This window comes from Parasteatoda tepidariorum, chromosome 7, assembly GCF_043381705.1.
Source record: "Parasteatoda tepidariorum isolate YZ-2023 chromosome 7, CAS_Ptep_4.0, whole genome shotgun sequence".
Lineage (NCBI taxonomy): Eukaryota > Metazoa > Arthropoda > Arachnida > Araneae > Theridiidae > Parasteatoda > Parasteatoda tepidariorum.
Genome location: NC_092210.1, coordinates 62274292 through 62286495, shown reverse-complemented (window position 1 = coordinate 62286495; position 12204 = coordinate 62274292). Strand labels below are relative to the sequence as shown.

General features: G+C 33.8%; 1 protein-coding gene and 1 non-coding gene across 2 annotated transcripts in view; one reads left to right on the top strand and one right to left on the bottom strand.

Annotated features, from left to right (window-relative positions):
* Window positions 1–12204, top strand: part of LOC107445552 (angiotensin-converting enzyme) — a 91515-nt gene that overhangs the window by 18102 nt on the left and 61209 nt on the right. Inside the window, exons 5-9 of the mRNA XM_043042272.2 lie at window positions 1303–1446; window positions 5797–5961; window positions 6190–6287; window positions 8153–8282; window positions 8522–8619. Coding sequence (XP_042898206.1) covers window positions 1303–1446; window positions 5797–5961; window positions 6190–6287; window positions 8153–8282; window positions 8522–8619 — 635 coding nt within the window. The remainder of the gene's footprint in view (window positions 1–1302; window positions 1447–5796; window positions 5962–6189; window positions 6288–8152; window positions 8283–8521; window positions 8620–12204) is intronic.
* Window positions 5576–5701, bottom strand: LOC122269398 (U6atac minor spliceosomal RNA). The gene has a single exon (XR_006225160.1). It is a non-coding gene; the product is annotated as a U6atac minor spliceosomal RNA (small nuclear RNA).

The window sequence follows — 12204 nt, the reverse complement described above, 5'->3', positions numbered from 1 at the left end:
TTACTACTTTCAAATTAGTTCTATCAAAGTATTTATAGTTTTTATGAATTACTTTGCATAGATCGTGAAACTGAAAGATAATTTTCATCATCGTAAGTAAAAATATTCACTCTTTAAAATTTAAAAAAAATCACACGAAATGAAAAATATATATAATAAAAACATAGCATAAATTTAAAATCATTTAAACAGTGTAAGAAAAAAAAACCTAATGAAAAAATACAGCAAAAATAAAAGAATAGTAAGCAAACAATTCTTACAGAAAAACTATAACTACCTGGCTTGAACCGCCGAACTTTTGAATAACTGATACATGAGTTTCTCATTTGCGCACTGGCCGTCACGTCGAGTGCACGACTTGACTTCAAGTTCACGCACTTGAGACTATTATTTATGCCCCTTTTTTTCTTATGATATATTAGAAAAATATATTAGGGGAAAATATTTGGCAAAGAAATGGAAAATTATTCAATTTCGTAAAAGAAAAAAATAATTAGAAATAGTTAGATTACTTGATTAAAAATTGAGTACAAAATCGAACTTTTATCAGCACCGTGCTGCCATTTTTTATAAACCATACTAGAAAACATGGTAAACAGATTAAAATGTCCATTATTCCTATACTTGGTAAAAGGTACTTCCATCAAAACCTTAAATTAAAAAATAAATGGTACATTCTGAGGAATAGTCTGTTAAATTTTATTGAGTTTTTAAGAGCATGGCATGGAAACAATTTCTTTATATTGATTTCATTTAAGTGCTTTAATGATTCCTCAAATGTGTGGAATAAAAACTGTAATTTTAAAAACTACAATTTCCGATAAACCATAACCATGACAAACACAAAAGTGATTAAATAAATGGTTCAAATTTTGATATTAATTACCGAAATTCTTGTTTTCTTATCAGAAATATCTGACACATACTATGATTTTATTTACCGAAATTTTTTCGCTGCAATACTTAGATGTAATTTTTTGGTATAATTGCACGAGAAAGGGAAAAAGAGCTGATGATATTTTATTGAAATATACATTAAATTTAAAATTATATTTTTAAAAAAAGTACATAAATCGTTTATGAAATATGTTGTTTATTTGGATTATTTATTTTAAAAATGGAGTTTCCATTAAAAAAATTAAATTTGAAATATTACACAAAAACAGATCTGTTTAGTATAAAATGTTACATCTTTTGCAACGTCTCAAATTTTAAAATCGGATTTCCATTATTTTTACAAACGAATTCAATTTCCTTTTAAGCATCCATTAAATTTTAATTACTTTTAATATTTGATTTTAGATATAACTGAAGTTATGAAAGAATCAAGAAATTATCAGGAGCTCCAACATTTTTGGACTCAGTGGCGAGACGAGACGGGAAAGAAAATGAGAGGAGATTATCTTCGATACACTGATCTTAATAATGAAAGAAATCAACTATTTGGTGAGATAATCTTGATAATAATAAAATTTATAAACAGTAGAGAGAGTGCAAAATGATATTTTTTTTCACCAAAACCCCACAAAAATATGTCTCCATACATTAATCTATAAATATTCATATCCTCTAATATATGTTCTTTAGAGTCCTTTAAAAAATGAAGTAATGAAATAAGCACATTAGCAGTTACAGATTACCTTTTAAGTGAGAAAAAAATCTTTATCTTGGTACAAACTCTAATGAATCTTTATCTTGGTACAAACTCTAATGAATCTTTATTTTGTTACAAACTCTAGTCAACAAACTCTAACGAATCTTTATCTTGGTACAAACTCTAGTAAGCAAACTCTAATGAATCATTTGATTCATTTCATGACTAGCGTTAACCAGATGATCGGCTAATAATGCTTAATTTTGTAATCTAGTAATGTTGAACCCAACATAGCAGAAAAAAAAGAAATTTCTAATCGCTCATTGTGCTCGATCCTACAGTGTGAAGAACTTTCTAATGCATATAACCCTCATGGAATTTCAAGAAAGCAAATTGGAGTGTATTTATCGCTATGCTGGAACAAGAAATCCACACCGACTCTATTGATTTCTCCCTGCATCCATGTAGAAATTGAGAGCTTATCAATGATAGGATACTGTTTTGTGCAAAAAAGTGCATTCCCAGGTTAAGAGTAATGAAATATCGTTGCTTCTGGTCGGAAGAGTTCCAATATATGAAAACCAAACGCAATAGACTAAGAAGAAAAGCCGAACTAACACACAGACTTTTGAGTGTTCAGGCCTGAAGAAAACAATCTGCGTTGTTTAGAAAAACTGTGCTCGTTGAGAAACGAAAATCCTTTAACGACTTCATAGCTGGTGCCAGTTATCAGAGAGATGGAAAGAAAGTACTTCAATATCCTTTCTAATATCAAAAATGAAGGTAGACGAGCTCCTAGGCAGCTTTTCCAAGTTGCTAATAAAACTATCTCTACAGATACAGAAATTGCCAATGCATTCGTCAAACACTTTACGATCACTCATCAAAAGAATACCTACGCTAGAATATCGTCAAGGCTTCTAAAATGCAAATTAAAATCCCTTCTTACTGACTTTGATGCACGGCCATCTGCGCATCCCATTTTTAATTCATTTCACTCAGTTGAAAAGCTTACTCAGGCTATAAATTGCCTGAAAAGTGGAAAATCCCCGAGTGAAGATGGCATACGTTCTGAATTTCTTCAACATCTGGGCACTTGTGCGCTAAACACTCTTTTGGAGTTCTTCAATATAATTTGGGACTCCGGAATTGTTCCCTCTCAGTGGCGAAGAGCCATAGTTATACCAATTCATAAAAAAGATAAAGAAAGATCCAAAGAATTTGCTAAGTTACAGACCTATCTCATATATCAGCATTATGGGAAAAACTGTGGAAAGAATTGTATCTAAAATACTTAGTTGGTTCCTTGAAACCAATATTCTCCTTGCAGAAGAGCAAGCTGGATTCAGACAATTCAGATCTACCAATCAACAAGTAGCATTCCTCATACAGGCTATCAAAGATGCCCTGGATAAAGGCCGAATACTTTCAGCGATTTTCATTCACCTCATGTCTGCCTATAACACAGTATGGACAGATAAACTCTTGCTGAAACTTGCTGATCTTGGTATCGAGAACAACATGTTTAGATGGTTTCGTGGTTTTCTCCGCCAACGTATATGTAGGGGATTTTCCAAATACGGTGTTCTAAAAACTGGATTACCTCAGGGCTCAGTACCCAGTTGCACCCTCTTCAATATCTACATTAATGATCTTGTTCACCAACTCAAAATGACTCCTGGGATTAGATGTCTGCTCTACTGTGACGACCTTGTGGTCTGGACTAATCTTTTGTGCAGTTTGTTTTTTGGGGGATTCCCCCAAAAATCAAGCTGCACAAAAGATTAGTCACGGCTTGAATTTAGCCTTAGAGCTTTGGTGTGATGAAAATAATATGAGGGTTAACCTGGACAAATCCGTCTCAGTCACTTTCTCACTGACATACCAACCCTTACAGATTGATCTGTCGTATCAAGGCCATGCCATTCCGAATGTTGACAAGGTCTTAGTTTGTAGTTACTTAGGTGTCACCTTTGATCGGAAACTATCCTGGCGAGCCCATACTGAAAACATCTAGATGGGGCTGTTCTAACCGTACCTTAAATTTACCTTATAAACCTTTTATTTTGCCTGTCATGACCTAGTACTGAGACCCTTTGATTACAGCACATAACTCTGTTATTGATTTTCTTGATAAGACCCAAAATCAGGCACTGCGGATCATTACAGGGGCCGTAAAAACAATGCCGATTGACGCAATGCTCGAGATAATAGAAAAAAACCTTTAAAGAATATTTTTCAAGAGAATGCCCTTCTATGGGAAAAATTGACACGATTACCTGGTTGCCTATTTCTTTTGAGTGAACTCTCCTTGGACACAAGAAGGTGTCTAAAGACCCAACGTGGCTCTGTGCAGGGTGTTCTGGAACTAAAAGCACTGCTTGATATTAACTTCGATACCAAGCCCCTATGCCTTCCTTTGGATCCAACTATTGATAAAGGCTTCCAGATCCGCACTGATCTCACCCAAGCGGTTTCCAAAAAAGAGCAAGACACCTCGATTTTATAAATTCCTGCTCTGGAAACAATAAGCACCTTATATCCTGAACCCGATTGGGTACATATCTATACCGATGGTAGCCTTTTGAAGGACACTGACAACGCAAGAGGAGGAGTTTATAGCCATCTCTTCTCCTTTTATTTTTCAAATGGAAATTGCACAACTGCCTTTGATTTTGAGGTTACTGCTACTCGTGTAGCTCTGCCGCAGCTGCACTGTCATCTGAACAGCTTTGTAAAGGCTGTTACCTTTTGTGACTCAAAAGCGACAATTTTTGCTGTGAATTCAAACACTACTCCTGCCTCCGTTAACATACTTGAATGTAAAAAACTCCTACAGGGTCTGTTCGGGCTTTCTAAAAATATTGTTTTGCAGTGGATCCCGGGACACTGCGATGTAGCTGGCAATGAGTTAGTAGACCATCTTGCTAAGCAGGGAGCTTCTATCCTACAGACATCAAAGAAAGCTATCCCTCTCACCAGTGCCAAGCACCTAATCAAGAAAAAGATGATGAATCTAACTTTAAACCAATACACAGAGAAAAATTCTGATACGATCTGGTGGAATAATCTCAAAGATCTTCCTATGTGGCCAAGACGTAGGGCAGTTGCTGAGTTTCGACTGACTACCGGACACGGCTGCTTCCTCAAACATCTCCATCGAATTCATGTTGCTCAAGCCCCTTTCTGTACTCTCTGTTACCTTTAAGCGGAGATGGATGCAGACCAACTTCGTCTTTGCCAGGCACTGGGGGACATCTCTTTGTGACCGTTACTGGCGCGCAAGAGACTTATTTTGTTCATAGACTTTTCTTGCCACGATTGTTTTTGTTTTGTGTCTGTTTATTTTGTTGTCCCTCCCTTTGTGGTGAGTGGGCTTTTGTTGCTGTTGCTAATTAAAAATAAATCCGTTGACTTTTAGGATTTTGATTGATTGATTTGTTCATTTACGTCGCACTAGAGCTGCACAATGAGGTATTGGCGACGGTCTGGGAAACATCCCGGAGGATGATCCGAAGACATGCCATCACAATTTTGATCCTCTTCAGAGAGGATGGCACCCCCGCGTCGGTAGCCCGACGACCTGCACGCGAAGTCGAGCACTTTAGGGTAGAACAGTTTAACGAGGACTAATACCGCACATCCTCGGTCCCTACGCAGACTGATCCAAGTAGTCACCCACCCGCACACTGACCGCAGTCAGTGATGCTTGACTTCGGTGATCTGCTGGGAACCGGGTCTGACTTTTAGGAAGTCCGAAACTAAAAGGGGAGAGGAATGAATGTCGTTCCAGTCCAGCCCTAAACAGTTCAAGATGTGCTCAGGTGATGCCTGGTTTTGTTGGCGATTAGGGCAAAGAGGAAAGATCTTTGAATTGGCAGAAAATGTGAGACCTTTCAGGTGTCCACAGGCCAGTCGGGATAAGCAAGTGTTGGTCTGCCTGTCACCAGGAAGAGATAGAGAGAGTCCTCGTCTTTTTTTAAAAAATTGTGGTTGAGATTCCCGCAAAGTAAGCGGGTGTGCCATAACCGTATATGTGTTATAGGCCCAGAAGCCATTCCGTCCTTGTCAAGGGGAGTGCTAACCTTCTCTCCTTTCATATATAACTTAAACTCTTAAATATATATAAAATTATTGAACACTATGCATCGTAAGCTTTACAAGCACTGCTAGCATTTTAATCATACTAAATATTTTATCAGGTTACTCAAATACGCAATTTGCAGTAGATGAAGAATACTTTTTGATGTGGGAAACTCTCAAGCCATTATACAGAGAACTGCATGCTTATGTGAGACGAAAGTTAATTGGAAAATACTCAGAATCTTACATAAAACCTAATGGTCCTATACCAGCCCATTTATTAGGTAAGATTTTGTAAACTTTTTGATTAATTTTCCTATTATCTGTTTGATGCTTGAATAAAAATAATTGTATTTTTTAAATTTATCTTTTCCTAATATTTTTGTTTATATTTCAGATAATATCTTTGTTTTCTGGTAAAAGGCATTATTTTTATATTAATCATAGAAATAAATAATTTACTTGAAATTAATGAACTTGCAACATATTAATGAGTTCTTTTCTGATTTTAGGGAACTTGTGGGCTTATTCTTGGGGAAATATTTTTGACCTTGTTATACCTTATCCGAATAAGAAATCAGTAGACGTGACAAAGGCAATGCGGGAAAAGGTAATTGAAAAAAATGTGTTACTAAAGTAAATGATGTGTGAAGAAAATGGGTATCCATATAACTACTCACATTACCCATATAACTAATAAGCTCAGTATTTGTAACACTGGGATGTACCACATGATTTTTGAGCTGAAAAAATTCCGGATAAAAAGTACTGGCAGCCTGAAGGCAGCATTCATTTAATCTATTTTACCATATAATTCGTTTTTACCTTAAAGTTTTATTTCGCAATTTTTACCGTATAATATACACATATTTATAATAATATACAAGGATCAAGTAAATACTACTGTAAACATTGCGGTATTTAATACTTTTTGTTCGGTAAAATTTTACGATGAAATTGAATTTGACTGTAAAAGAGGCACATTACTTTTTACCGTAATTTCAATAGCGATTTTTTAATGTGGAACCGTGTGCTACAGATTTAACATTAAATCTGCATTTTTCTTCTACGGACTTATTAGGATAAGCACTCCTGCTTCGTCATTAAATCTATTGACAAGTCTTTGTACTCGAGTTTTTGTCCTCGAATATTTGTTAAGAGATCAAAATAAGCATACACCAACTCAGTTCTTTTATTGCTTAAAATGAATAAGCAAAATAAATACAATTCTAAAATCATGACAAAGACACAAGTTAACACAGTCCTCGAATATTTGTTAAGAGATCAAAATAAGCATACACCAACTCAGTTCTTTTATTGCTTAAAATAAATAAGCAAAATAAATACAATTCTAAGATCATGACAAAGACACAAGTTAACACAGTTGTAACAAGCTATTTTAGTCTTCGCTTAACTTGCGGATTCCATTGTATATTAAAAGCTAAATTTGAAGGATCATATTCTGCGTTCAATTTTTCATGCACTGATTAAACTGCATTTGAGATTTTTCTCGAAATCACCAGAGGTTCCTAATGGCACCCGAAGCCTGTATTCTTCATCTCTTTCTTGCGAGTAGGACATTGCTGAATGTGTCCTTGAATTATAGATACTTCTCTGGAATTGTGTGGAATCGCTGATTTCACCACGAATAAAGCTTGTCTCCTCCCGAATGGCATTTCTCTGACATAGATATCGAAATCAAACTCTTACGCTAAGCTTTCCCGCCTATCACCAACTTGACGTGTTTGAATTATACTTATGTTATTAACTATACAAATGTATGTTGTTATTTATATTATGCATGTAATTAATTATAGAACATCTTTTAGTTTAACCTAGTCGTTATTTAAGGCGGTTTAAAATATAAAAAATAATACCTACTACGTAAATACCTACTTAAATTTAAATTTTTTACCATTAAATGTGAATATCTACTTTATATTTCTATACAATTTAAAGCTAGTTTTAGGAAATTCACTAAAATGCCATTAAACAAATTTTCCCACTAAACTCTATAATCTCCATTAACAAGCGTTTCAAAACATTTCATTTATTTTTTCCCTGATAGATAATGTAGTGTGAGTTATTCTTTTTTAAAATTCTAATGACTAGGAGGCTTTGCCCCCTGCTCGCTGGCGCTCGCCAACCCCCGAAACTGTTTTCGCAATTCATTTCGGATTGCTTCGCAATCCAATGCTCGCTTTGCTCGCTCATTGGATACGTTCTTAACGTCTAGTTTTTGTATACTTTTTTGAATACTGAAGTTCCGAAAACTTTTCACTGTAGAAAATTCTAAACCTGTACATTTCAATATTAATTTGAAATTGCAAACAGTTCACATATTTTTCTTAATCACACTATTCTAAATTTCAGTTGTTGAGAAAAGTAACTNTAGCGTTATAACTTTATTATTGTTATAATAAATGTTATTTTAAAAAATGATTACTTAGAAAAATCACTTCTGTTTACCAATAGACCTTTTTGATGTTGGAAACTCTCAAGCCATTATACAGAGAACTACATGCTTATGTGAGACGAAAGCTAATTGAAAAATACTCAGAATCTTACATAAAGCCTAATGGTCCTATACCAGCCCATTTATTGGGTAAGACTTTTGTAAACTTTTTGATTAATTTTCCTATTATCTGTTTAATGCTTGAATAAAAATAATTGTATTTTTTAAATTTATCTTTTTTCAATATTTTTGTTAATATTTCAGATAGTACGAGTATCTTTGTTTCCTGGTAAAAGGCATTATTAAGAAGCATATTAATCATCGAAATAAATAAATTACTTAAAATTTATGAACTTGCAACATATTAATGAGTTCTTTTCTAATTTTAGGGAACTTGTGGGGTTATTCTTGGGAAAATATTTTTGACCTTGCTATACCTTATCCGAATAAGAAATCAGTAGACGTGACGAAGGCAATGCGCGAAAAGGTAATTGAAAAATATGTGTTATTAAAAAGATTATGGGTGACGAAAATGGGTATCCATGTAACCACTTATATAACCCATATAACTAATAAGTACTTGAACATGATTCATGTACTGAAAAAATTCCGAATAAAAAGTACTGGCAGTCTGAATACAGCTTATCTATCTTACCATACAATACGTTTGTATCTTAAAATTCATACCGTAATTTTTGCAGTAATATTGATTATAATATACGCATATTAATAATAATGTACAATGATCAAGTAAATATTACTGTAAACATTACGTTATTTTATACATTTTGTTTGGTAAAATTGAATTTGACTATAAAAGGCAGCGCAAAGTACTTTTTACCATAATTTTATTAGAAAGTTTTTAGTGTGGAACCATGTGCTACAGGTTTATAATTCCATCGACATTTTTCTTCTATGGACTTATTAGGATAAGCACTCCCCTCTCGATGGTAAATCTGTTGACAAGTATTTGTACTCGAGTTTTTGCCCTCGAATAATTGTTAAGAGATCAAAATGTGCATACACCAGCTCAGTTCTTTTGTTGCTTCAAATAAATAAATCAAATAAAGATCGAGACAAAGACACAAATTAACACCGTTATAACCAACTATTTTTAAGTCGCCGTTGAACTTGTGTATATTGTATATTGAAAGCTGAATTTGGAATGTCATATTCAGTGTTTAATGTTATACATACTGATTAAACTGCATTTGATGTTTTTCTCGAAATCACCTAAGGCTTCCTAGTAGTACCCGAAGTCTTTATTCTCCATCTCTTTATCGCGAATAGGACGTTGCACAGTGTGTCTCTAAAATATAGATACTTCTTTCGAACTGAAAGATATTGCTCATTTTACCACGAACGATTTTACGACTCTTCTACCGAACGGTATTTCACTGATATAGTGATCGAAAACAAACAATTGTCAACAAGAATGTTAAAACAGACTTTGATCTCCAACTGACTTTTTTGCCCAGTCTCAATCTTAAACTTCAAGTAGACAGCAGTCTATACCTTACGTAATTTCATTACGATTTGATAAAATTAAAAAGTGTTTAGATTACTTTTTGTCCCCTAGACCGATTTATTGCTTTTTCTTGCATTTTTCATCGATTTTAGCAATCATATTACGCATGTATAGCGCACTTTCTTATTACTCTTTTGACACAAAGATATCACAACGGAACTCTGTGTGTGAGTATGTGTGTTTATTTTCCTCCCTTACCCCGACTCACCTTGTTTCTTTTTCTCTGCAACTACTTGTATCACTTGTAAGAGTTTATACTTTTTAATGAAATACAATTCAAATATGATCGAAAATATTTATTATTGTTTCAAATTTAAAAGATACATTAAACTTCCTCGAAATCAAAACGCTATGGTAATACCTTACAGAACAAATTAGATATTTTAAATACACTGGTGGATAAAATAAAGTGATGGAAAGCATTTTTGCACATTTCTATGACGCTATATTCTTCTATGACGCTATTTCTGGACGGTTATTGATATGAAGGGAACCTGGAATCCGATACCATCCCAGCAACATTATCGAAAGGGACCATTATGCTGGTGGAGGACTCATGGTTTGGGAAGGAATCATGCAAGATACCCGCACACCGCTCCATGTGTTTGACAATGGTTCCGTGAATGCCCAGAGGTACAGGCAGGAGGTCCTAGAGCCCTACGGGCATCTTTTCAGGGGCGCTGTTGGCCCTGAGTTCATTTTTATGGACGACAATGCGCGATCACATAGGGCTCTCATGGTTGATGAGTATCTGGAAAGCGAGGATATTCAGGAAATGGATTGATCAGTTAAATCCCCTGAAATGAATCCTATTGAATATGCTCAGGATGCTCTAGGGAGAGCTATTGCGATGCGCCAACCTCCCCCCAGAACCATTTTGGGGTTAAAAATTGCTCTGGTGGAAGAATGGGTGGGTCTTCCACAAGTCCTCCTTAACTCCCTTATTAACAGCATGCATTACTCGTTGTGCATGCTGTCTGTCTGTCAGGGGGGACCATACACCATACTAGAGGCTACACACACTGTACAAGCATCACTTTTATTGTCATCTTTAATCCTTAAGTTCAGACTACATTGGATTTATTGGCAATAGGTCTTGCCAGTGAATGTCACTTTCATTTTTGTTCTGCATACCTTATTATCATGGAATAAGCTATATCCAAACCAAATTTCATTTATTTACATTCAGTATTTTTTGAGATATTTGGGAAAATGTCTTTCATCTCTTAATTTTTGTCGACCAGTGTAGAACAAATAAGAAGAAAATTGTAAGTTCATAACATTGTAATTTTTCACGATATTTATCTATATTTTCTAAAATTAAGTAGTTTCACTTGATTAGTTTCTTCTATTGTATTTTAAAGGAATATATTGTTTAAATTTGCAAACAAAACCTTATTTTTCAAAAAATTGATTTTATAGTTGGAACTATGGATTTTCTTTGACATAACACCTCGTTTAAAAACAATAGCTCATCATAATGTAAGTTTATGAAAAAAAGTCAGAAATAAAGTAACAGCATGATAGCATGGGGAAATAATTCTGCAGAAATTTTTTGTATGAAATTATTTATTTTGTTTGAAAATGAATTAATATTGTTTATTCAGGATTTAATTTAAGATTTATAACCAATTTTTATTTTCTTGATTCTTATATAATAAATAAAACATATAATTACAGCATATAATCATATAAAGGCATATATTTATATGCGTAACTACATAGGAATTTCTGAACCATACCGAGATAAAAATAAACGCATCTTAAATTTCTTAAAAAATTTACCATCCATACTCATACATAAGTAATATTATGTTGATGTTTTTTTTCATCAGTTACAACTAAAACATATTAAATATGGATCGTATTATTTGGTTAACTACTAAATTATGATAATCACCTAATACAAATTTAAGTCATTTTTCTAATTTAAGCAAAATTTATGTCAAACGGTGCTAAGTGTTGGTATATATTTCAAAATCTAGATGTCACAGTTTGTTAAGGGACATTTTAGAGCTTCAAGAGCAAGATTTATAGAAGCTAGAAAAAGAATAGTTATTCACCATCTATTCTAAAAATACAAACAAGCAAATCCTATAAGAAGTCTAGCTAATCTCTGACGCCATAGTAGAATGTGATTATTTTTTTCCCTAGTATTATTCCATTAATCCATTAAATTTGCAGTGAGGGTTCTTTAAGGAATTGAAGTATTTTAATTTCAAATAGTATTATACCATTAATCCATTAAATTCGCAGTGAGGGTTCTTTAAGGAATTGAAGTATTTTAATTCAAATAGTATTATTCCATTAATCCATTAAATTCGCAGTGAGGGTTCTTTAAGGAAGTATTTTAATTTCAAATAACATATTAGTGCTTCGATGCATAGCGCACCCAAAAGCAGAACAACTGCCGTCACATAAAAATGAATTTTTTGCCATCGAAAATGAATAATTTTGTAATATATGAGTTGAATTATGATGTAAACAAAACAACAACAAAAGTAGAAATTAATACAAGCGAATCTCCTTCCGGAAGATGAAACA